The 27841-nt window shown below is 40.6% G+C and overlaps 1 protein-coding gene across 2 annotated transcripts in view; it reads right to left on the bottom strand.

The window, feature by feature from the left end:
* Positions 1-136: 136 nt before the first annotated feature.
* LOC139471224 (ankyrin repeat and KH domain-containing protein 1-like) overlaps positions 137-27841 on the bottom strand; it is a 220333-nt gene continuing 192628 nt past the window's right edge. For both annotated transcript variants that reach the window (XM_071253516.1, XM_071253517.1), the window contains 2 exons: positions 24269-24292; positions 137-12939 (listed from right to left, as the gene is read on the bottom strand). In XM_071253516.1, coding sequence (XP_071109617.1) covers positions 6665-12939; positions 24269-24292 — 6299 coding nt within the window. In that variant the 3' untranslated portion in view covers positions 137-6664. The remainder of the gene's footprint in view (positions 12940-24268; positions 24293-27841) is intronic.

Raw genomic sequence — 27841 nt, 5'->3', positions numbered from 1 at the left:
AATTAACTCTTACCTGTCCAACTGTCTTGTAGAAATGATCAGTTGTTCATATTCATACTGATGTTTGTAATATATAAATGATGTTTTGAATTGATTAATATACAATGTCAACACGTGTTTGTATTTTTATGAAATATTTTATTTATCAAGAGAAACAATAAAAGACTACACAATAACCAACTCTTAGTTGTGATATTTGTGATGCAAAGTCAGTGAACATTACGTAGAGGCTACAGAGACACAGATGATTATGGGAGGGCTGGTTACCTTAGACTAAAAGCAACTATGAAGGGTTCTGCTTTACATGTAACAAAAGAAGAAGTCCATTTTCCACCATTTCCTGAATGTCCACACATTGTACCCATGTCGGGAATCGAACCCGGGTCTTTGGCGTGACGAGCGAACGCTTTAACCACTAGGCTACCCGACCGCCCCTCTAATTATATCATTTCCCCTTATGGGGTGGTTAAATAGATACATAGGACTGCTTGTTTTGTCACACAGATCTGGGGATGGGGGTGATATTTGACACTGTGGACAACTAACCTGTTGGATGTACAGGATGTATCACATCTTTGAGCCTAAGAAAACAATTTCCGCTCTCTAGACAACCTGAATGAGTCTAGATTATTTCTAATACTGTATATATTTACACAATTCTGAATTCAAGTACAAGCAAGCAAAAGCAAAAATCATAAGTTTCTACACAATGGTCATCTACCCATATAGTCATGTATGAACTCCAGTTGTGAGTTGATACTTGTCTAGGTAGAGGGATAAACAGATATATTGAAATACTAATACTAATACTAATGAAGTATTTTGCCAAGTATGTAACAAAAGTAACATAACGAACTACACCCAATCTGATAACATTCAGATATGGTAAAACTGGCATTTTCGACTGCTTCCATGAAAGCCATATCAATAAATCTGATCGGAATCCTGTGAGAAATTCCCTGACACGCCAATTCTAGGATCATATACACATTATTGCATTTGTTTTCAGTGATATCTAATTTGTTTCCAATCGTTGGTCACATGTTATAGTAAAACAGGAAAAACACACACATGAAAATACATTTATGTTTTGCTGCATACAACAGGGTACATTCTACCTTCATAAACTTCATGATACATTAACAAATGGTTAAACAATCAGTTCCTTATACTTCAAACATTGTTTCAGTGAAATATATGTTTTGTTATGCTTTTTAGACTACATTATTTACAGTGAAAACGACATGCATCATACGGTTGGTTGGTTTGTTGTTTAACGCTGCACTCGCTGCATTGATATCATAAGCATCGATCCACGCAATTGGCATCGATGACATGCATCAACCAAGTCAGCGAGCCTGACCACCCGATCCCCTTAGTCGCCTTTTACGACAAGCATAGTCACCTTTTATGGCAATCATACGGGATACCTTGGTACATTAACATGTGTATAGAACAGATATTGACCCAAATGAGGGTGTGCATGTAACCTCAGTAACCAACACACACTTGCCTCTCAGACAAAGCCCAGTGTGTGAAATCAGTAACCAACACACACATTGAATCCATTATTCAGTGCTATACAGGACACAGGCTCTTTGTACAACATGTATGACATATTTATGGCCACAGTCACAATGATAAAATATGTGTTCTTTACTGGGTTACATATATTTAGCGATGTTAATAATGATGTTTCTGTTAGTTGTAGATAAACGAATATTAAACTAATGGAAAACTGGATGTAAGTAAATGATATTTTGAAGGAATATGGATATGGCAAAGGTGAGTATATGAAGGGCACAATAGCAAGAAATGAAACTGTCTTCCATTAGGCCAAGTTAACATAGTTTGCAAAATCTTTCTGTACGAGGGATGTTAAGTTTTCTACCAGTTTCTATTTCCCGCCAGTGTGCACTGCACCAAACTTTGACATATATGATCGGAAGTTTCTCACGGTTACACAATACAAATATTCTTTACACTTCAACGTTAATATAAAAATAAAAAGAGAAGGACTTTTTAGAATTACATAAACTTCGGTGCCATATTTGTTGAATTGTCTTTCAAATGTAGCAATAAAATCGAAGTAAATACCTGTGCATGACCAGGTGATACCTGTGCATGACCGAATCCGAGAGAAAATAACGTTGTTCTGATATTAGTATCCCAATTCTTTTTTCCTTGACAATCGTATAAATAGAACATATCATAACTCTTTTCAGGTAAGCGGGTACCTGGCATACACATTAAACGTACCCAGTATTTAAAAGCTCTCATCATTGCATTTATATGTAAAGGGAATCTGCCACATTCACCCAATACAGCACCACTTGATGTATATTGTTAAACATTCAATAACCATTTACACGCATATAAATGAACTTTCTCAACTACAATTTTATGTAACATAGGTGATAGGTGTACAGTAACATATGTGATATCTTGGAGTCAAACAATCTGAAATGAAATTTTGGAGAATAAGGCTAATAACAATTAATGCTTTTTAATAGGTTGATTAGTACCATTTTAGCTTGAACTTCTATGTTCCTTAAGGCTTGTGTCCTGCTGCTAAAAAACAAACCTAAATATGTATACCCTTGTGTAACTTCCACAAGTTGTCCATTCAGATACCATTTTTCACTTTTATTCAGCCGCCCACCTTTTCGAAAAACTACAACTTCAGTTTTGGACATCTTAGAGCTGACACCATGCTTTTCAAATACTGTCCACAAATCAAAACGAGTCCAACATGTCTCTCACACAAAGCCCAGTGTGTGACATCAGTAACATACACACATCTGCCTGTCAGACAAAGCCCAGTGTGGTGACATCAGTAACATACACACCTGTCTGTCAGACAAAGCCCAGTGTGGTGACATCAGTAGCATACACACCTGTCTGTCAGACAAAGCCCAGTGTGGTGACATCAGTAACCGAAACACACCTGTCTGTCAGACAAAGCCCACTGTGGTGACATCAGTAACCAACACACACCTGCCTGTCACACAAAGCCCAATGTGGTGACATCAGTAACCAACACACACCTGCCTGTCAGACAAAGCCCAGTGTGGTGACATCAGTAACATACACACACCTGTCTGTCACACAAAGCCCAGTGTGGTGACATCAGTAACATACACACATCTGCCTGTCACACAAAGCCCAGTGTGGTGACATCAGTAACCGAAACACACCTGTCTGTCAGACAAAGCCCAGTGTGGTGACATCAGTAACATACACACACCTGTCTGTCACACAAAGCCCAGTGTGGTGACATCAGTAACATACACACATCTGCCTGTCAGACAAAGCCCAGTGTGGTGACATCAGTAACATACACACCTGTCTGTCAGACAAAGCCCAGTGTGGTGACATCAGTAGCATACACACCTGTCTGTCAGACAAAGCCCAGTGTGGTGACATCAGTAACCGAAACACACCTGCCTGTCACACAAAGCCCACTGTGGTGACATCAGTAACCAACACACACCTGCCTGTCACACAAAGCCCAATGCGGTGACATCAGTAACCGAAACACACCTGTCTGTCACACAAAGCCCAATGTGGTGAGATCAGTAACCAACACACCTGTCTGTCACGCAAAGCCCACTGTGTGACATCAGTAACATACACACACCTGCTTGTCACACAAAGCCCAGTGTGTAACATCAGTAACATACACACACCTGCCTGTCACACAAAGCCCAGTGTGTGACACCAGTAACATACACATATCTGTCTGTCACACAAAGCCCAGTGTGTGACACCAGTAACATACATACACCTGTCTGTCACGCAAAGCCCACTGTGTGACACCAGTAACATACACACACCTGCTTGTCAAACAAGGCCCAGTGTGTGACATCAGTAACCAACACACACCTGTCTGTCACACAAAGCCCAGTGTGTAACATCAGTAACATACACACACCTGCCTGTCACACAAAGCCCAGTGTGTGACACCAGTAACATACACATATCTGTCTGTCACACAAAGCCCAGTGTGTGACACCAGTAACATACACACACCTGTCTGTCACGCAAAGCCCACTGTGTGACATCAGTAACATACACACACCTGCTTGTCAAACAAGGCCCAGTGTGTGACATCAGTAACCAACACACACCTGTCTGTCACACAAAGCCCAGTGTGTAACATCAGTAACATACACACACCTGCCTGTCACACAAAGCCCAGTGTGTGACACCAGTAACATACACATATCTGTCTGTCGCACAAAGCCCAGTGTGTGACACCAGTAACATACACACACCTGTCTGTCACGCAAAGCCCACTGTTTGACATCAGTAACATACACACACCTGCCTGTCACACAAAGCCCAGTGTGTGACACCAGTAACATACACATATCTGTCTGTCGCACAAAGCCCAGTGTGTGACACCAGTAACATACACACACCTGTCTGTCACGCAAAGCCCACTGTGTGACATCAGTAACATACACACACCTGCCTGTCACACAAGGCCCAGTGTGTGACATCAGTAACCAACACACACCTGTCTGTCACACAAAGCCCAGTGTGTAACATCAGTAACATACACACACCTGCCTGTCACACAAAGCCCAGTGTGTGACATCAGAAACATACACATACCTGTCTGTCAGACAAAGCCCCCTGTGGTGACATCAGTAACCAACACACACCTGTCTGTCAGACAAAGCCCTCTGTGGTGACATCAGTAGCATACACACCTGTCTGTCAGACATAGCCCAGTCAGTAACATCAGTAACCGAAACACACCTGTCTGTCCGACAAAGTCCAGTGTGGTGACATCAGTAACCAACACACATGTATGTCACGCAAAGCACACTGTGGTGACATCAGTAACATACACACACATGCCTGTCGCACAAGGCCGAGCGTGTGACATCAGTAACCAACACACATCTGTCTGTCACAAAAATTCCAGTGTGATGATATCAGTAACCTCAGAAGATAAACCCATTCATAATCACATTTTACTCCGGTCATAAATCAAAATTAGGCATCACTAACACAATCAAATGCATATTCTATAGCTACACGTAAATATTGGAACAACATTTATGGAATGAATCTCTGACAAAATATAGTATATACAAATGTAAGAGACTATTACACAGGAAAGCAGGCATGCACCTAAATAGAACCTACAACCATGCAAACTTGTGGGCAAGTGTGGATTTACATCATGTGACATAACAATGTGTTTCACTTCGTCATGGATCCATAGTGAAATCCTGAAGATTCTATCATATAACATACATACATATTCATATAAATATATTCATAACATACACAAGATGGATTTGAGAATGCTGCCATAATCTCTGATGTCATGAAGACCTCATACAGACATATCTAGATATATCCTTTCAAAAGTACTTGTCTTTGAAGCAACATATACATTTCGTAATTCTCTCATTGTGCTTGTCATTGTGTAAGTATGCCTTTGTTCTGCTTTAATTTAGTTCCGATCCACAAACAAATATCAGGATTACATAAAATTGCAGTGAAAACTTTCCGACCCGGTCGTGAAAAGTTCTGGTTGACAGAAACAAATGTTTGGGTTTGTTAATGAGCGATGTTCCTGTATATTGTTAATGTGCAACATGAAAAAAGGGGAAATTAAGACATACAATCGCAATGCAAATCAACATCATCTAAACGATTACAAAAACAAATGATGAAAAAGGAAAGCATGAAACAAATACCAATAGTTTATTAATTATAAAGGCAAATGTGAAAAAAATTTAATTTTGAGTGAAACGGATAGAATGCAGAAACCAAAACGCAACCGAAATCGGAAGTACATGTACTGCTGCACGATAATTCCATGAAATGACTGTGTTTATGTCTTGAAAGTAAATCAAACAAAACGGCAGTCGCTAGTGAATACTACGGCTGTCGGGATGAAGTCCCCCAAAGACTTAACAGAATTTTCTACCATGGTAACAGAGCTATAATAAAAACAAGAACATTTGTGTCCAGAATTTGTTTGTTTTTTTCCAAAATGTAAAAGGAAATGTCAAATAAGAACTTTCACACACAGAGCATTTGTTCTGATGGGAACAAATATATTGCAAGTATTTGTTCCATGCTTTAAATGCGTGTATCCCTTCTCTATCCCTCCCCGCCCCCTCCCCCAAATAACCAGGGACCAGTTTGTAGTATAGCCCAAGAAAAATCGCGCTTTTAGACACTTGACAGTTCCACAAGGTAGAACATATGTGTGCGAAAATCTGTATGACCGGAACAAATGTCAGTGATAGTATACAAAAGCTGCACCTCAAAATGAAACAAAAGTTGGTAGCAAAGATTCTGCCGGAACTTATATGCACATGGTCGATAAGTCATGGAATATGAGCCTCAGGCATGATTTGAGGTATTGTCTGAGGTAGAGGAGACAGATCAGTTATCTCCCTTGTAGGGCGGGTAATACGAAGCTTCTGGCGGCTTCTTAGTAAGTAACTTGCCCCTTGCGTTCATGCAGTCAATGTATCATCAACTGTACCCACCCACTTACTGACAGGAGGAATTGTTTTACACAGCTTGGAGACAGGATATTGACAGGCATTTCCTCCTTCAGCTCAGAGTCTAGGAGTCGTTTGCTGTCTCACCATGCTGCTAGGGGTAGAGAAGTGTCATCATTTTTGTTTTACATGATCATATCTGCCACCTCCAACCCCTTGTCTAGAAGTAGTTTTACTGTCTCACTATGTCCCGTGTCACTATGTAGAGGAATATCGCCATTTTCGTTTTGTGTAGATACATCAGCCTCCTTGTTTAGAAGCAGTTTTGCTGTCTCGCTATGTCCCCGCGATGTTGCTAGGTTTAGAGGAGTTTTACCATCTTTGTTTTGTGTGGATACGCAAGGCCCCTCGTCTAGGAGTCGTTTCACTGTCTCAGTTTGTCCCTGCGATGCTGCTAGGTGTAGAAGAGTGTTGCCATCTTTGTTCTGTGATGATAGAAGTAGCTTTACTGTCTCACTTTTTCCCTGCGATGCTGCTAGATGTAGTGGGGTATCACCATCGTTGCTGTGTGCAGGTACAGCAGCTTCCTTGTCTAGAAGTAGTTTCAATGTCTCATTTTGTCCCCAGAACGCTGCTAGGTGTAGAGGAGTATTACCACCTTTGTTTCGTGCATATACACCAGCCTCCTTGTCTAGAAGTAGTTTTACTGTCTCACTATGTCCTCGCGATGCTGCTAGATGCAGAGGAGTATCATCAGCTTTGTTTTGTGAAAATACATCAGCCTCCTTGTCTAGAATTAGTTCCACTGTCTCACTGTGATCCCAATGTGCTGCTGGGTGTAGAGGAGTATTGCCATCTTTGTTTCGTACATATATACCAGCCTCCTTGTCTAGAAGTAGTTTTACTGTCTCACTATGTCCTCGCGATGCTGCTAGATGTAGAAGAGTATCACCATCTTTGTTTCGTGAAGATACTTCAGCAGTCTTGTGTAGAAGTGGTTTCACTGTCTCACCATGTCCCCGCGATGCTGCTAGGTGTAGGGAAGTATTGCCATCTTGGTTTTGTGCAGATACACCAGCCTTCTTGTCTAGAAGTAGTTTCAATGTCTCATTTTGTCCCAAGAACGCTGCTAGGTGTAGAGGAGTATTACCACCTTTGTTTTTTGTAGTAAGAAGTAGTTTTACTGTCTGACTATGTCCTCGTGATGTTGCTAGGCACAGAAGAGTATTACTACCTTTGAATTTCGTAGATAGAAGTAGTATTGCTGTCTCACTATGTCCCCACGATGCTGCTAGGTGTAGAGGGGTATCACCATCTTTGTTTTGTGCAGATACACCAGCCTTCTTGCCTAGAAGTAGTTTTACTGTCTCATGATGTCCCTGAGATGCTGCTAGGTGTAGTGAAGTATTGCCATCTTGGTTTTGTGCAGATACACCAGCCTTCTTGTCTAGAAGTAGTTTCAATGTCTCATTTTTTCCGAAGAATGCTGCTAGGTGTAGAGGAGTATTACCACCTTTGTTTTTTGTAGTAAGAAGTAGTTTTACTGTCTGCATATGTCCCCGTGATGTTGCTAGGCACAAAAGAGTATTACCACCTTTGTGTTTCGTAGATAGAAGTAGTATTGCTGTGTCACTACGTCCCCACATCGCTGCTAGGTGTAGAGGGGTATCACCATCTTTGTTTTGTGCAGATACACCCGCTTCTTTGTCTAGAAGTAGTTTTACTGTCTCACTATGTCCTCGCGATGCTGCTAGATGTAGAGGAGTATCACCATCTTCGTTTTGTGAAGATACATCAGCCTCCTTGTCTAGAATTAGTTCCACTGTCTCACTATGACCCCAATGTGCTGCTGGGTGTAGAGGAGTATTGCCATCTTTGTTTTGTGAAGATACATCTGCCCCCTTGTCTAGAAGTAGTTTTACTGTCTCACAATGTCCTCGCGATGCTGCTAGATGTAGAGGAGTATCACCATCTTCGTTTTGTGAAGATACATCAGCCTCCTTGTCTAGAATAAGTTCCACTGTCTCACTATGACCCCAATGTGCTGCTCGGTGTAGCGGAGTATTGCCATCTTTGTTTTGTGTAGATACATCATCATCCTTGTCTAGAAGTAGTTTTACTGTCTCACTATGCCCTCGCGATGCTGCTGGGTGTAGAGGAGTATCACCATCTTTGTTTTGTGTAGATACGTCAGCCCCCTTGTCTAGAAGTAGTTTTACTGTCTCACTATGTCCTCGCGATGCTGCTAGGTGCAGAGAAGTATCACCATCTTTGTTTTGTGAACATACATCAGCCTCCATGTCTAGAATTAGTTCCACTGTCTCACTATGACCCCAATGTGCTGCTGGGTGTAGAGGAGTATTGCCATCTTTGTTTTGTGAAGATACATCTGCCCCCGTGTCTAGAAGTAGTTTTACTGTCTCACTATGTCCTCGCGATGCTGCTAGGTGCAGAGGAGTATCACCATCTTTGTTTTGTGTAGATACATCATCCTCCTTGTCTAGAAGTAGTTTTACTGTCTCTCTATGCCCCCAATGTGCTGCTGGGTGTAGAGGAGTATTGCCATCTTTGTTTCTGGAAGATACATCTGCCCCCTTGTCTAGAAGTAGTTTTACTGTCTCACTATGTCCTCGCGATGCTGCTGGGTGTAGAGGAGTATCGCCATGTTTGTTTCGTGCAGATACATCAGCCTCCTTGTCTAGAAGTAGTTTTACTGTCTCACTATGTCCTCGCGATGCTGCTGGGTGTAGAGGAGTATCACCATTTTTGTTTCGTGCAGATACATCAGCCTCCTTGTCTAGAAGTAGTTTTACTGTCTCACTATGTCCTCGCGATGCTGCTGGGTGTAGAGGAGTATCGCCATTTTTGTTTCGTGCAGATACATCTGCCCCCTTGTCTAGAAGTAGTTTTACTGTCTCACTATGGCCTCGCGATGCTGCTGGGTGTAGAGGAGTATCGCCATTTTTGTTTCGTGCAGATACATCAGCCTCCTTGTCTAGAAGTTGTTTTACTGTCTGACTATGTCCCCACGATGCTGCTAGGTGTAGGGGAGTATTGCCATCTTTGTTTTTTGTAGGTTCACCTGCCCCCCTGTCTAGAAGTGGTTTCACTGTCTCACTATGTCCCCGCGATGCTTCTGGACGTAGAGGAGTATCGCCATCTTTGTTTCGTGCAGATACATCAGCCTCCTTTTCTAGAAGTAGTTTTACTGTCTCACTATGTCCTCGCGATGCTGCTAGACGTAGAGGAGTATCGCCATCTTTGTTTCGTGCAGATACATCAGCCCCCCTGTCGAGAAGCAGTTTTACTGTCACACTATTTCCCCACTTTGCTGCTAGGTGTAGAGGGGTATCATCAGCTTTGTTTTGTGTAGATACATCTGTCCCCTTGTTTAGAAGTAGTTTTACTGTCTCATGATGTCCCCGCGATGTTGCTAGGTGTAGGGGAGTATCATAGTCTTTGTTTCGTGAAGATACACCAGCCCCCCTGTCGAGAAGTAGTTTTACTGTCTCACTATGTCCCCATTTTGCTGCTAGGTGTAGAGGGGTAACACCATCTTTCCTTTGTGTAGATACATCAGCTTTCTTGTCAAGAAGTAGTTTCACTGTCTCAACACGTCCCCACTGTGCTGCTATGTGTAGAGGAGTATCACCATCTTTATTGTATGTTGATACTTCAGCCCCCTTGTCTAGAAGTTGGTTTACTGTTTCATTATGTCCTCGTGGTGCTACTAGGTGTAGAGGGGTATCACCATCTTTGTTTTGTGTAAATACATCAGCCTCTTTATCTAGAAGAAGGTTTACCGTCTCACCTTGTCCCCGCGATGATGCCAGATGAAGAGGAGTATTACCATCTTTGTTTTGTGTTGATACATCAGCCCCCCTGTCTAGAACTAGTTTTACTGTCTCACTATTTCCCCAATGCGCTGCTATGTGTAGAGGGGTATCATCATGTTTGTTTTGTGTAGATACATCTGCCTTCTTGTCTAGAAGTAGTTTTATTGTCTCACTATGTCCCCACTTTGCTGCCATGTGTAGAGGGGTATAACCAGCTCTGTTTTTGGTGCATACACAAGCCCCCTTGTCTAGAAGTAGTTCAACTGTCTTACCATGTCCCCGCGGTGGTGCCAGATGTAGAGGAGTATTTTCGTCTTCGTTCTGTATAGATACATCAGCCTCCTTGTCTAGAAGTAGTTTTACTGTCTCACTATGTCCCCATTTTGCTGCTAGGTGAAGAGGGGTATCACCATCTCCGTTTGGTGCAGATACATAAGCCTTCTCGTCTAGAAGTAATTTTACTGTCTTAGTATGTCCCCACGATGCTGCTATGTGTAGAGGAGTATCACCATCTTTGTTTTGTGTGGACACACAAGCCTCCTTGTCTAAAAGTAGTTTCACTGTCTCACTACTTTCATTCTCTGCTGCTAGATGGAGAGGAGTACATCTACTTGTATTCAACCAGTGTATGCACTGTGGATCTAATGGCAGATGTTGACCATTTTGTTCATTTAAAAACATGTTAGTGTAGTTAAGATTTCCTGTCTGAACTGCCAGATGTAGAAGTGTATTACCGTTAACATCTGTCATACCTTGAAGAGGGCAGTTGGCAGGTATCAAAGATATGAACATGTGTAAGATGTTACACATGATAGTAGAGTCTTGACAAGTATTTGAAAAATTGCTTGAACAGTTACACCTCTTATGAAGCAACGAAAGCTTTAATATTTCCGGACACCTTGATACAATATTCTTGTCTTCTTTAATACGGTGTAGCATATGTTCCACTAGATACTTATTTCCAACTAACACAGTGACAAGGAGTACATCATACAGCTGAGGTATCTCCGTAGTATTCCGTGTCAGACGTTCCTTGATATCTTGATCAATAGCCGGAGAAACACACAGAGCCAGGAAGCAATCAGACGGAGGTGTTGTACACTTATCTAGCAGCTTTTGCACTAGGTCGTTATCCTGGATATACAGAGCAGGTGCCAGCAATTCAATTGTGTCATCTTGATGGAACACATCAGACAGTATTTTATCCAGGAGTAACGTCAACCCTTGTAAAATGACATCAGAGATAAGTGAAGTATAGTGGAAAAGCGTAAGTGAATTATGATAAAAACCAGAACTTGAAACAAAATCATCATCTCCTTCAGAAGAGGGAACGTCCCTCTCAACAAATTTAATCTCGTGCTTTTTCTGTATAACTTCAGTTAATTTTTTATTTTCCCGCCAACTTTCTACCAGAAACTCCACAAATTCCTTATGCCGTAAAGAAGGGTGATCAAGTATTACACTGTAGCTTTTTGACAGAAGAAGATCTGTGATCTTGTCAGCTAATATATGGAAATTGTTATCTGCTAGTACAACGGCCAAGTCATCCTCGTTCATCTTCTTTGTATGCATCAATTCCACCAGCATCTTTGGTGGGCAATTGCGTATAGCAATTTCAGGTTCCCGTTTGGAAATATTGATAAATACAACGTCATGTATAGATTGATGCTGGAACTGGTAGGCTTTTCCTGTTTTGACTAAATACACTCCACATAAATCCTCTAGCTTTGATTTAATGTGTGTCGCTGTGACAGCTGTAGAAATCTTGCAACATTCTTTGAGATACTCAACCGTGGACGCAAGTTCTTCTTTATAGGTAGAGAATTTCAGTTGATCTGAGCTGAGATTACCATCTTTCATCAAAATGAGAAGGAGGACAAGGTGACCAATTCCATCACATTCCTGCATTCTCGCTATTTCCTCAGAAACGAACTCATGTGGTCTTTTGAAGAACTCCTTGCCTTTTGATTGTGCTTCCTTGCTTGATGCAAAGAATGTACAACACTGGGGAAACCCGAGGACAGTGGGCATTCTAACAATGTCACAACGTTCATGATGATTAAAGAATTTATCTCCACATATCTTTTCTATCATTTTAAGTTTTTCTTTTCGTGTGAGAACATATTCTCCTTCATCTAGAAACATGCACTGAATAGTTTTTATGAGTTTGTACTTCCTGATTTTGGCATCACACTGTGAACATATTTCAGATCTTGAGGTAATGACAAGCCATACATGACCTGATTCCACATTTTGCCAAAGTCGGTCAAACAACTTGACCCAATTATTCACATCTGATTCAACCAGATTACTTGATCCAAATATATCATCGATTAACACCACATACTTTTTCGGTTCAGTACTTTCATGCCCCTGGTGGTTCTCGTGATTTACCTTAGGAATCAGATTCCATTCATTCCATGATGAAAGCTCGATTGGTAAGCGTTTTGTTTCTTGTGATACGTTTGCTAAAATCTTTAGACCTAGTGTAGATTTCCCTGAGCCCGACTTTCCTTTGATGAAGAGAGAGCCACGTTCTTTTATTAGTCTGTATGCAGACCTCTCGGCGCTTGTTGATACATGCTTGTTTGAATCAGCCTGCTTGATAGAGTTCCATGCATCACCTGCAGTTAAATGTCAGTGTAAGTATTCATATAGTTCTTGTCTAATGTTGCGAATGAAACTATTGAAACATACATGGAACAACTCTCACATTTCTGCCAAGTTTCTAAAGCTGCAACAATGAATATGATATTGAATATACTACAACAAAGTTGCAAGACATAACATTTCTAAAAAGTTCCAAGTTACCTCTGTGTAATATCATCAATTGGAGAAACAATAAAGTACCTTATTTGATAAAACTCGACCACATAATGACGAGAAACAGAAATATAAAGTATGTTTTTTGTAATATGTTTTATCTATCTGAGAAAAGTTAGTGTCAAAATGTGTCGTTCATGGATTTATAAACTTCAGTTTCGGGGTCATGTGACCGACCTCTCGTCCAATGGAAAAGCTGTTCATTGTGTAAATTTCACATTAAAAACATACATGCATAAGATTTTTTTCTTTAGCTTTTGCAGTCTGTAATACACTGATCAACTGAAAGTATTCTTCAGTTATATCTAGTAAACTTGACTTTTCACCTTCAAGTGACTGGTTTTGTGTCTTATTGTCTTGTGATTCTTATTGTTTCCATTCTCTTGAATGGATGCTTTCAATAAAGATGTTATTTGATTTATGAAAACTTACTTTATTCTTCAAAAAAGCAAATTATAAATCATGTATGACCTTTTACAATCCAGCATTTTAATGGTGACAAACATTTATGCTCAGTTCCAGAACATTTGGTGCAATAAAAGGGCAAACACTATTTTTTTGTAACTAAAACTCAAACAAACTTTAATCTCTAGTATTAATCATCATCACAGTTTCAGCTCTCTGGAAATTATGGTTCTTGATAGTATACTGATATAATACATGAGGTGAGGTGAAATGGGGTTTAACTAGTCCGGACTGACGCCGATTTATAGTGCCCACACACTGAGATAACATGCCGCAGTTCAACATTAATACCCCACTCAGACACAGTATACTGACTAGTCCTTGTTTTAGCCCCTTAATGCCGTGCGCCAGACAGGGTATATAATACATGATATTAAACTTTATTTGAAATAAATATTTTCAGTAAATGAACTGGAAGCAAAATAAGATCGATTTGAACAAAACTTGATGTCAAGTGTTAATTCATTTTGAAAAAATGATGTCAAACTGAAGGCCATTTCATCCTTTTAAACACATACAACTATATTATTGATGGGAACGAGCATGTGAACTTCAATTTCAATGGTCCACTGGTTTCTTAGTCGACCAATGCCACCAGTCAGGCGAGCTTAAAAGTGAAGGATTCCCAAGCTGAAGCAAATTTCACAGATAGACATAATTAGTAAAATCTAAATAGTTTTTTTACATTCGTATACTAATCCTATATTACTCCTTAATGCATTAAAGGGGCACTGATCTAAAGCAATTCCCCGGGATTTGTTGTTGCCTTTGTTATTGTTTTTTCCCCGTGAGTACCAGGATGATACGCAACACAACTGAACGTGACAAGTACAAGATACTGGGCTACCATCTGCAAGGTCAGCAAATATATTTGTTTCACCAATTTTTGAACATTTTGGTTAACCGTGATCTATAAAGATTTCTACAAAAGGCGCATGTTAATTGATTTCTTCAGCCTTAACAAACAGACAAAAAGAACGTCGGAGCTCATCGGATGTCGTCATTTGGAAATACCCCTGATTCTTATAGTTATATTATAAGGTATCCAAGCAGTGAAAGCATTTTTGGATTTCGGATTGCCTCGATAATACGATTACTACTCCCTTGTCATCTATATTTTCTGGTATAACCCTACACCTGTGTATTTGTCGTCATTCACTTGATGCCCATTTAATGAATTTATTACAGGTGTAATTGGTGGTAGCACCACTCAGAATACCTGACAAAGATTCCCATTTGGCATTTATTGCATGTGTCTGGGGTAATTATTCAATCTCAATCCAGGTTTGAAGTGAGGTGAAATGTGTGTTATGTAATATGCACGTGGCAACCGAGCAAGAGATGAATGATCAATTGATTTACTTTTTTTTTAAATCAGCGGATCTTTCGTAGTCATCAAAAGATTAACAGAAAATACATTGATTGATTAATCACTGTTATCTTGCACGGTGGATATGTCAAAAGTGAGTGTTTACATGTAAAGGTTTACTAAAACAAAGGGAATACACTCATTTCATGGTGTGAAGTGCCAATGTAAAACCAACATACGTTGTTCAAGGGGTTAACCGATAATACGTTGATTAATTGCTCATTGTTATCTAACTCAATGGATTTTTTTAGGAACCGTGGACGTTATGAAAATAGTTGTCACGTGGGCTTTCTCAGCCGAACTTTGAGACTTGACACCTATGTGAAACACCTGAAACAATCTAAGTGATCAGTTGAGAAACGAACATGGGTTATCATATCCTGAAACGATATATATATATATATATATTAAAATATGTGATTGTTACAGAGACACGTGACATCGAATGCTTTTCTTTGTACAGCTGCAGACGTTTGGGATATTGTTCCTATATGTGGATATTCACGGATACATTCCTCGAAAAAAGAAGCTGCCTAAAATTATACACATAAATTTGGTAGGTTGTAATTATGATATTTGCATTTTGTTTTCCTTCATTTGCTGTAGCATTGGACAGATACATTCTTGTTCCTCTACGTCTTGGTTGGGAAATTCTTCGATGTGCGATAGACATTGGTTTCACAAGTCTTTACCATTGTAAGTGTATATATATTACAGTCCATTTTTAAAATGTGATTCTCTCAGGCAATTTTTAAAATGTGTAAATATTTCAGTTATTTTGACTGAAAAATCTGTCCATTTCTTTAACAGATTGACTAAAATTTATTAAGACGATCAAAAGGGCCTAAAAACATCACAATTGATGATTATATAGGATTAGAAGCCAAATAATATAGAAATGTACTTTTCATCGTAGCATTTCAGTCTCTAGGTGATGATATTAAACATAAAAGTGTTTGTAATAATAATACAGATGGGCATATTTTTCAGGCAATTTGTAAAATAGCTTAATATTCAGGCATTAAATAAATTTTCTAAGTGAAAATTTTGCACATTTTGACTGTAAAAAAATATCAAAACGATAAAATAAGCAATGTTCAGGAGAAATATTTACTTTGTGTTGCAAGTCAAAATAGTGTAAACGAAAATCGCACAATTACCAAGCAAGTGACTTATCAAAACTTCGCCACTATTACCGATGCTACCCACAGAGATACCTACATTTCCTTATCATTTCTAAAATTGTATTTCATTTTGTTGATCAGTGTGACCATACGCCCTTATACAATCAATAAAAGTGACAAATGAGCTTACGAATTGCGCAGCACAGGTCGCGAACTAGTCTAGGTTTCTGCTATATCATCCGGGTACTCACGGGAAAAAAAACAATAACAAAGGCAACAACCAGTCCCGGGGAATTGCTTGAGGTCATTGCCCCAATAACTGCTTACCTTTGACAGAAACAAAGCTGTGCGAGGACTAGGCTGAAGAAAATCTTGGTCCAATCAAGCATGAAGCCGACCCTACACAGCTGCCACGTGATCAAATGCAAGTAATGACCTCACGGAATCTTCATATTACTGCTTGACACACGTAGCATAATCTGAAGATATTCGTATAGAGGCAGCTCTGCGACGGGTGGGCTCTCAGACGTAGTAATGGAGGATAAGTATAAAAATGTAAAAAACATGTTTAGATTTTACTCATTTTTAAAACTTTTCCTGCATTACTCCTGCATAGGTATATAGCGTGTTGTCAAGGTAGATCAGTACCACTCGCTCAATTCTGTGCACGGAAAGAAAAACGAGTGTGTGAGTATGTCCAGGTGAAAAACAGTAAAATATATTACACGTTGCGTCCGAAATTGGTATGCTGCTTGGTTACAACCAGAGGGCAAAAATGCGAATGCATTCGACATCTTCATGTGCCATGTCTCTCAGATAATGGCAAACCAAGACCTCGTCGGAACTCCACATGCATCCTTAGATGATTTCTCTAAAAGAACAGTTTTTATGTAGAGCCATCAGAGAGGTGACAGCCCTGATCTCGCGAGGATTGTTCGCTCTCCAAGGATATTGACGATCTCGCATACCTGAAGGATGATTACTCGTAACCATAGAGATGCAGTGTTAGGGCTGACTTCAGCCAGGAGACGGAATTTATTAAACGTTTTCCGGCGCCACGTGGAGTTTTGGAACGGCGCAGTGTGTGCACAGGGCACAGTAACAATTCTTCCACCTCTACATCACCCATAATCCTGGTGATAGGTTGAATGGTGAAGGACTGGTCGGGCTGTCCCAGGAACTAATTCTCAGCTATAAAATCCCAACGCAGGCAGAGGTGAGCCGCTCTGTGCGTACTAGGCTCGAAGGGCACAGTGCACTTATGCACAGTGAATGCTGCGTTATACAAATGCAAAAATTATTATTATTATTATTATTATTATTATTATTATTATTATTATTATTATTATTACTTGATTGATATTGAGCACACGTTACTCACTAACCCTTGCTGCTGTGGCTAGTCCCAGGAGGAAGATCGTCTTCTTGGTGAGGTCATAAAAAGGATGTTGTGTGGAGAGGCTCAAACGGAGGACCACATTCAAATACCAAACTCAAACCTGGATGAGCGTAGGCGGGACTGTAGTTTCATAACTTTGGTCATCTTACAATCTTCTGGAATTGTCAACACTGAATTAAGAGGCACTAAGTATGGTAATGGAGTTTCCACTCCGGGGGAGCCTTGTTGTCTGGCCTTGATAAAGCATCGGACAGAATGTTCCGACACCGGGGGATGTGCTGGAATATATATTGCTGACCAAGATGATCCACTAGATGAAAGAACCAAAACTTTTATTGAAGCAGGTAGTGGGAGGTTGTCGTGCCCTGGTTGCGCAGGCTCCAAACCAACATGCTGTTCTTGTTGGAAATGGGGAAGTTGAGTGTTCCAGAGGTGCTTCTGTTTATGTAATATCACCAGAATGAGCGCCTTCAACTCGAGGTTGTGAGATGTGCGTTGGACCACAGCCCTAAAACTGTCTGGTAAAGACAAAGTCGTCCACAAACAAGTGTAACACAGGAGCCAACTCTGTTCTGGAGACAGCTCATAAGACATCAAACTCTATCATCCACCAACGGATATGCATCCTGAGGTGAGACGGTGATGGCTACTCAGGGGTCCTGACTTCTAATGTATGGCGCCAGGAACTGTTTGTCAAATCCTGGGCTGATGTGAGCAACCCTAGCAACACTTACCACTGGTGAAGTGTGATGGGTTGTCGAAGGGGAGGTGACATTGTCCCCTGACTCTGATAGGAGGTCTCGTACTGTCTGGAACAGCCCCCTATAAAATGGGCTCGGAAGGAATAATTTCCGTCTTTGCCTCGTTGACCATGCATCCAAGTAGCCGTCTGGGGAGTCACGATGTAGAGCTAGGGTAGCCGTGTCCGGATGGTGCAGGAGACGACTCGAACTTAATGTCCCTCAGGTGTAGGAAGGTAGCTACTGGCTTGCTGGGTCGAGTAAATAGCTACAGGGCCATTGAAATAGCAAAAGGCAGGAAAGCCCATTGATAGTGGACCCCATTAAAGTGGAACCTGAGGAACCTCGGGTCATTTGGATGGATAGATACATGCATGTAAGCATCCTTACTCAAGACTGAGTGTTGACTGGGCGTAAGCAGTCTCAGGGTTGTTAGGTGGAATTATGGCGGACACTCCAAGTAGCGCTCGTTGAACATGGAGAGATTGTGGATTTATCTGCATCTTTCCTTATTTGGTACCAGGAAGAGTAGACACCAGGTGTTAATGCTGGGTGTGTACAATCTCTCTGGCTCTCTTCTTCAACAGGATATCTATGTTGGACCCCAGTAGCTGATGTTGCTTTCTGGAGTAGAGCCATGGTGGTGGAGCCGTGATCAGTGATGGACAGAAGAGGCAAAGCCTCCCACCTACAGGGCTGTCAACGATTGACGATGACCATGGATTGAAGATTACAGTCATGAATATCTGAGGGTTCATTGCTTTTCCCCTCTTATCCCCACTGCTCTGCCTCTGCCCCTGTCTCATCCTCTGCTATGATCAGACTGCTGCACCTGCGTCTGATCTTTGAGTGAGGAGCTATGAGAAACATGCTCAAAAGGTCTTAAGAGCTGTCTGATTTCGTGCGTCACTTGAGACCATGGAGTGGGTGGTAGTGACCTGATCACTAAATAATTGAGAGGACGACCACGTTTCACAAAGGATTGGATTTGCAGCCCTAATTCTATAATCACCTTGAGGTGATTTCTCATATGGTCTATTTCTCTCTGCTAGAAGTATGTCTGTAGATGGTCTAGACGATTGAAACTGGTCTCAGCAAAATCATGTTCCATGGAAACGACATAGGCTTAAATGAATGCCTGACCTCAATAAAGGCGAAATCTTTATAGTGGTTAGCTCGGACAACCCGGTGCTCGGACAGCTTCATCAAACGCATGGATAGGACAAAAAACATTTCAACTCTAAAGTGTACAAACATGAGTGCAATCCAGACACCATGGAACTTGCAAAAACTGACAAATAAATGTTTACTTCAGAAAAACTGAATTTATTGCATCAAATAACAAACGTTTCACACTTTCTAAGCCAACTAGCAAGATAATAATACTATACTCATAAAAGAGAAACTATACATGCATAAACTTGATGACACTGGACCCGATCATTTTTGTATGGTAGAAATTTAATTTTAGTTCTTAACTCTTCAACACTAGTCAACCAGAAGCGTTTACTGCGGTGACACCGAGTTCCCAGAGACTCTTGTGTGATAGATGGAGCCAACATTTATCAAAGAAAATACCTGCTTATAAAACATATTTGCTACTACATGTTATACACCATTTGAAAGATCTAATCCGATTGTCTATCAATACGAAAGTTATGTTTATCACATTATTTAAATAATGCATTTACTACTTCAGTTCGTTGTAAATAAAAAAATGTAAAATAACACATTCATAACGTCCAGATTAAGGACCAAGGAAGCGAAAAAATTTACGATTTTCGCAAATATAAGATTACATAAAATCCATTTATTTTTTCCTTATTATTGTCATTGCTTATGTAATTGGAAATTTGTTTTAAAATGAATTATAAATAGTATCTGTCATCACCCATTTTCCGATAATAGGGGCTGTTTGCTCAGTAACATGACGAAACACCTCCGTTTTCGACCTTTATTGTCGGCAAGATCATTGATGGCCGAGCTCAGGTTCTTGTTAAGTTTCATGCTCACAATACCAAATCCCAGGTCTACATGGCAAGAAAGAAACTAAGGGTCACCCCCCCCCCCCCCTCAAAAAAAAAAATAAAAAAAAATAAATAAATAAAAAAATCTGAAACAATTTCTGTTTGCAACAGATAAAAGACTCCTGTAAGTGTTCATATGGTTATACTGACTTCAGAAAATCCGTGATTTCATAAAAGAAACATGCCAAAATGTCAATTTACAAATCAATAGCGTGTGTGTCCACCTCGGGTTGCGATGCAAGCAACACATCTTCGTCTCATGGAATGGATCAGGCGTCGCACCAATTCCTGTGGGATATCTGTCCATATCTGCTGGAGCATGTTTCGAAGTTCCTGGAGTGTCTATGGAACACGTGGTTGACGTCAGAGGGCCGATCAATCTCATCGCACATGTGCCTGATTGGTGAGAGATCAGTCAGGGAGCGAGCCGGCCAGGGAATGCCATTCACGTTGTTTTGTTGAAGAGTATCCTCAAGAAGTCGAGCAAAATGAGGCCGGGCGTTGTCATGTTGAAAGGTAATGCCTGGGCCATGACGACGCAAAAAACAGTAGAACAACAGGGTCGATGATCTCGTCGCAGTAGTGCTGTCCATTGAGATTGTCCTCTACCACTATGAAACGGGTCTTCTGTCTTGCTGTAATCCCCCCGCATACCATAACGCTGCCCCCGCCAAACCGATCTTCTTCAATGACACAATGATTGACGTAACTTTCACCTCGACGTCGGTACATTCGAATCCGGGTTTTTATGAACTGTATCCAAAGAAAATAACTCCAACTATTTGAAATTACTTAGATTTAATGTAAAGGATTCTGGTACTACAACAACTATACCCCCTTTGGTCACTGATGTTTCAAGTATGCCAACCGCTTTTGTCAGATTCCGAAAAGTCTGAAGCGTTAAATATATATTTCAGTTCAGTCACAAATATCGATAATTGTAACCATGTGTTACCTTATACTTATATTCTGAACTCCACGATTTACATGTTGAACATAACGAAATAATCGATTTGATAAAGTCACTTCCAGTAAACAAGGCTAGTGGTCCATATAACAATTAATCATCACTTACTGAAACATATTGACCATTCAATAGCCACGCCATTGTATTAATTGTTCAGTTTGTCTTTGCTGAAGCATGAATTTCAACACCAGTGGAAATTGGCACATGTCATTCCTATATATAAGAAAGGGGATATCTTCATGAGAAATGAGAAATTTGACACGTTAGTTCGCAGATGATACTAGCATTGGCATATCATCTCCAGAAACAAGTATATTTTCTTTGCGCATAAAACCGCAGATGTAATACCGTAAATAGTTTTCAATAACACATGTATAGAAAGGGTAGACTGTCACAAGCACCTTGGTGTTACATTATCACAGGATACAAAATGGAACGATCATATCAATAATATTCTTTTAAGTGCATCAAAAATGATTTCGTCGATGAGAAAACCTAAATATCGGTTAAGTAGAATATATCTAGTTTTAATCAGTCCGACTTTAGAATATGCCTCAGTTGTCTGGGACAGTTGCTCTTCCTATAATGCTAATAAATTAGAATTACTACAACTTGAGGCAGCTAGAATAGTGACAGGATTACCTAAATTTTCCTACCTTCGCAGCCTGTATCACGAAACTGGATGGCAGCCTTTAGCGTATAGAAGAAATGTCAACAAACTTGTAACTATGTATAAAATAATAAATAAGCAATGTCCTTCATATGTAACTGATCTTATACTACCAGCTGTGTCACAGAACGTCAATGATAATCTCAGAAACCGACATGATTTTGTACTACCATTTGCATTGACATCTACGTTTAAAAGGTCTTAAAAGGAATAATCTATCATCAGAAATAAGGGATAGTTCGTCAATATCTTCTTTAAAAGATGTCGCACCTGAGCAGCCTACACCACCACTTATGCACTATAATTGCGGTAAACATAATGCACAATAGATTTAATTGAACTGTCGTGACAATTCCTCTGTCAGCAACGTTTAAAAGGCCAGGACAACGACTGCTGACACCCACATCAGAAAATAAAAAAAACAAGCATGTGGCTCAGGTGATGGGTGTGACCAGATTGACCATCTCTAACTTGTGGAGACGTCACAACACCACCGGCAACGTTCGTGAAAGGCCAAGGTCAGGACGACCTTGCGTTTCAACGCCCAGCAATGATCGCTACATCCGGATACGGCACCTGTGGGACCGTTTCATGGTGGTGACGTCAACAGCCTCACAAGTACCGGGACTGCGTCGAATTTCGGATCAGTCTGTTCAAAAGCGTCTGAGAGCAGCCTGTATTCTAGCCAGGAGACCCTTGCGGCGTAACATCCTCACGCCGCATCACCCCCCCAACGTCTGCAGTGGTGTCGTCAGAAAGTCACATTGCCACAGGCAAGATGGAGACGTGTTCTGTAAACAGACGAGTTCCGTTTATCTGCTGATACGTGATTGACGTGCCTGTGTGTACTGACGTAGTAACGCACGTTACACTGAAAATTGCGTTCAGCGAGTGGATGGTTATGGAGGGGGAAGCGTCATGGTGTAGCGAGGCATTCATCATGGAGGCCGGACAGCACTTGTGAGGGTGGATGGTGCTCTGAATGATATACGCTACCGAGACGAGATCCTGCAGCGCCACGTCCCCTTAGTCAACGTCAATAGCGGTATCTTTCAGCAGGACAACGCCAGACCCCACAACGCACGTGTTTGCACTGAGTTTTTGCGTCAGAACAACGTGACAACGCTACCCTTGTCTGCCCGCTCGACAGACTTGTCCCTTGTTGAACATCTGTGGGACGTGCTGGATCGTCGTGTCCATCAACGTCAACCACTGCCACAAACACTTCAGGTTTGGTTTGTTTGTTGTTCAACGCCTCACTCAGCAATATTCCAGCTATATGACGGCGGTCTGTAAATAATCGAGTCTGGACCAATCCAGTGATTATTATCATGAGCATCAATCCACGCAATTGGGATCGATGCCATGCTTCAACCAAGTCAGCGAGCCTGACCACCCGATCATCTTAGTCGCCTATTACAACAAGCAAAGTCGCTTTTTACGGCAAGCATGGGTTCTGGAGACCTATTCTACCCCCGATCACAAACACTTCAGGAACAGCAGGAGTGGCAGAAGATATCCCGGGTTGTTATTCGGACTATGGGCAATCGCTGCCATGAAGTGATAGCAGCTCCAGGAGGCTTTAATCGTTACTGACTTTCCACCTACCCCCGACTCTTTGCACCTGTTTTTGTTAAGTGCATATGGTACAGCAATAATTTACCTATATATTCCACTATTTATAATATTAATGAAATCTAAACTAAAAAATAAACCCACTTGCAATCCTGATGTATAGTTTCTCTTTTTAAAGAGTATATAATTAGCTACAAAGCCAGCAACTGAAAAAGAAACGTCTGCGTTGAGAAAACGAAACATGTTATCAAATTCAAGATGGCGGATTAGAACAAGAAACACGTGAAGAAAAGAAGACAAAAGTCTCTTCAAGTACAATTAATATATACTGGTATTATTAGACAAATGTAACCATAATAAACATATAAACATAACCTCCACCCGTTGCAGAAGAAATTTAGTTTGGGGCAGAGTGCAACCACAGAATTAAAGCCAAAAGTTTGAGGCCAAAACAAGTGTATTTCTCACAAAATGTGAGAGGCAGGAATATGAAGATGTCGGTCTGATCACGTGGCAGCTGTGTAGTGTCGGCTTTATACTTGATTGGAACAACAGTTTCTTCAGCTTCGTTTGTGTCAAAAGTATAACATCCTTGCCGAGTGATGGTAATCTTTCCAGTTTGACTTTGAAAGCAGCCCCTTTCAAGTGCCCCGGGAGCGATCGGCATGTGACCACAAAGCGTCCATAAGTGGGTAAAGCTAATTCATTCCTGAAATTGTACCTGTATGTCTTCTAATCAACTGAACTAACCTAGGTTTGATTTGCTTTTACAGATGGAACATGTCAGAACTTACTGATTAGATTGTCCAGTTCGGGATCTGAAATAAAAATGTACAATATTATTCTAATTGATAAATAGGAATTGTCAACAGATTTTAAAACCATTTCAAGTAACCTTAAAAGGATCAGTTGACATAACAAGATTAAAGTGAATACAATCGGTCTCAGATGTTAAAAGATATGATTTGTTAGTGCACCTGCACATCTGATAGAATCTGATTACTTATGGATCCTAATTAATGTTGTCAAGAAGTGTTTGTTTGTTTGTTTGTTGTTTAACGCCGTACTCAGCAATATTCCAGCTATATTACGGCGTTCTGTAAAATAATCGAGTCTGGACCAGACATTCCAGTGATTGACATTATGAACATCGATCCACGCAATTGGGATCGATGACATGTATCAACCAAGTCAGCGGGCCTGACCACCCGATCCCGTTAGTCGCCTTTTACGGCAAGTATTGTCTAGAAGTCAGTGAGTGAGCATGGTTTTACGTCCCTTTAAGCAACATTCCAGCAATATCCCCGCGGAGGGCACCAGAAATGGGCTACACATTGTTCCAATGAGGGGAATCGTACCCATTTCCATAATCCTGTATTTTGGCTGCAATCACACTACAACTACATTTTCAGATTTTCAACAGAAGTCCTAATTGTTCATGTTTACAGTGCCTTATGCTAAATTGAACAAGCGTATAGTCGACGAAGTCATCTATATCCCCCACCCATTTTAACACGTTATGGTCCAAAACCAGGTAACTGACCCAACATTTCTTTTAGCCCATGTCAAAATAGCTGCAATGGAAATTCTAAAATAAACATTTCTAAAGCTCCTACTACCTTAGTATCATGTGGCACCAGTTCAGTATTTGCTTTCTATATACATGTATACATGCAATGTTTGTAAAGGAAATATTTAAAAGCTAATTTGTTATACTACATAAGTGAACCCACCTTATATTAAAACTTAAATGCAACTTGTTGTCATGAAAACATAAACAATAAAAAATGATAAAATTCCTCAATAGCAAAAGGCACTAGTTCAGTATGTGCCTGGTAGACATGCAAAGTTTTGTAAGAAAGTATTTAACAGTTTTTGAGTTACGCTCCAGAAATGAAAACCACCCTTATAGAACCTAAGTCCAACGTGTTGTCACGGAAACGTAAACAATAAAACTTTCTAAAATTCCTAAACAGCAAAAAGCACCAGTTCAGCATGAGTCTGATAGACATGCAAAGTTTCGTAGAGAAATGTTTTACGGTTTCTGAGTTATGCTCCGGAAACGATTTCGGTACGCACGTACACACGGACGCACGGACAGACTGACGGACGGAACCCATTTCAATATCCCCCGCCAACTTCGTTGGGGCGGGGGATAATCAAGCAGGCAGGGCTAACAAGCATGCACACAATAATCAGAAGGCTATAGGTTAAGAAGGCCTAGTGTATGTAAGGAGTAGACAAATAAGAACTATTGCAACTAATGAACAACTTGGATTTCACTAAATTGTTTCTTGCAAATCAACCTAATATTTTCAATCGTGAGGGCGACTTTTACAACAAACTTTAATAAGAAACGGTATTTTAGTTCTTTTGAAGCTGAACTTATGTACTGGTTTAATTAGCATAGCTCCAAATTAACAGTAATAAATATTAAGAATTTCTCCTCCCAGAACTTCGACCTGGCAGAACCTGACCTACATTGATTACTCTTCTCTTTTCATCACTGCCAAAGTAGTTGTTTACGGTGACAGTGCTATTTACAAATTCAGAGGACAGCCCCAATCTATGGTTATGTCAACATTAATCTGATTTACCGGTGCATTGAGCCTGCTTGTACAACCTCATTACAAATAGAAGCACTCTAAAGTATGACCGAATGCTGTCATTTGTGATCTGAAAACAAGACAACATTGTACAAAATGAGAACCTGGTTATCTATGAGACAGGTGGGGGCTTTTCATGAATACACGTCTTTCAACACCAATATGTCAGGGAAGTGGGACTGTTGTGACCCTGACATGGTGGTCAAGCATGTTTCAGATTTCATGGAGTTTGAAAAGCTCATGTGGACCAAATTATGTTGTCTGGGTTGTTGTAGGTACAGGTACTTATATACTACATGTATCCAAAGTATACACAAATTCACTCTAGCTTTGCAATGTGTTATGCATTGGGTACTCCCTACTCATAAAAACAGTAGAATTTGAATGTGATGTAAACTCTGTTGTGTACGCCATATGTAGTCCGATTTTGGTTTGTGTAGATTTATCTTGTACCTGTGTCCAGAACAAACAATTCATCAGTAAGAGGGCTGTCACTAGATTGATGTATTCCTGTACAAGTTTTGTTTGAAAAGGCTTGTTAATGTTGAGGTATCTAATGGCATTAGATGGCAATTGTGAGGACGAGATGGACATTATAGGCAAAAAGTGGCCTATCTTGAGCGTTTTGAAGGACGATGAAGGCCGATAGAAGTTATTATTATTACAGATGAGACTCAGAGCGTCACAACAAGATTCAGATGATAATCAGTTTATACATGTTGAATCAAGCACCATCCCACATGTGTTATTGGGTTATTGAAGTGTGCACATTCAGTTGAAAACTGCAGGCTTAGGTGACTGGCATGAAGAGAGCCACACACATTAAAGACCTGTTCAAGCTAAGTGCCTTCTTGTCCACCCTATTCCTCCAAGTGTGTGCTCCCATTATGAGCGTCTCGTCTAAAACTGGTGAAGACGTTGTAAAAGGAAGACGATATACCCTGTCACAATATATGAGACAAGGATATAGCTAGCCCACCCTTCCAGGGAAGAGAGTTGTAAAATCATTACTGACAGTGGTACAGAAAGTCATGGAGTAGGCCTAGACCATTCAGTCAAAAGTGCTCCAACAACTTAAACTCATCATCTTGTTTACTTTTCTCTTGTATGGTGACGCAGTGGGAGGCCTCCGGAAAACTCCACGGCGCCTCTGGTGTGTCAAATGCCATTATAGGCACTGAAATCATAGTAGGCGCCATACGTGTACAAGGCAAGACTGTTGTCGCAGGAACACATCTCAAACCATAAAGTGTCACAATTAGTTGTGGATGCACCTGAGAAGAATAGGTCTTCAGCAACACACTTGACATTAGAGGCGACTATGCTTGTCGTAAGAGGCGACAAACAGGATCGGGTGGTCAGGCTCGCTGACTTGGTTGATGCATGTCATCGTATCCTAATTGCATTGTTCGAAATTAAATTTGTGCCAATTAATCATAATTCAAATATAAGTCAAGTGACTGTCATAGTGTCAAATTCTACTTAGAATGAATTATCAATCAGAAAATTCAAACAAACATCACTCAAGTTACTCATTTCTGGTTATTCGTTGCCTTTGAATCTTAGTTAAACACTGTAATACCAATCATAATAGTCCCAAGAATTAGGAATTACTGTTCACAACTGGTAGTAGCTGTGCACTGATCAGTTACAGTTGTAGCTGTTCTGGGTCCATAGGGTGTGGTCCATCTCCCCCCACGATATGCACTGAGCCACAGTCATCAACTTTGTGTCTGGGATTTCAGCCTATCTGCTTGTAAA

The sequence above is a fragment of the Haliotis cracherodii genome, unplaced genomic scaffold (genome assembly GCF_022045235.1).
Source record: "Haliotis cracherodii isolate W230 unplaced genomic scaffold, xgHalCrac1.p SCAF_22, whole genome shotgun sequence".
NCBI classification, from domain to species: domain Eukaryota; kingdom Metazoa; phylum Mollusca; class Gastropoda; order Lepetellida; family Haliotidae; genus Haliotis; species Haliotis cracherodii.
Note: the sequence above shows the minus strand (reverse complement) of the source record. Positions and strands in the feature narration are given on the sequence as shown.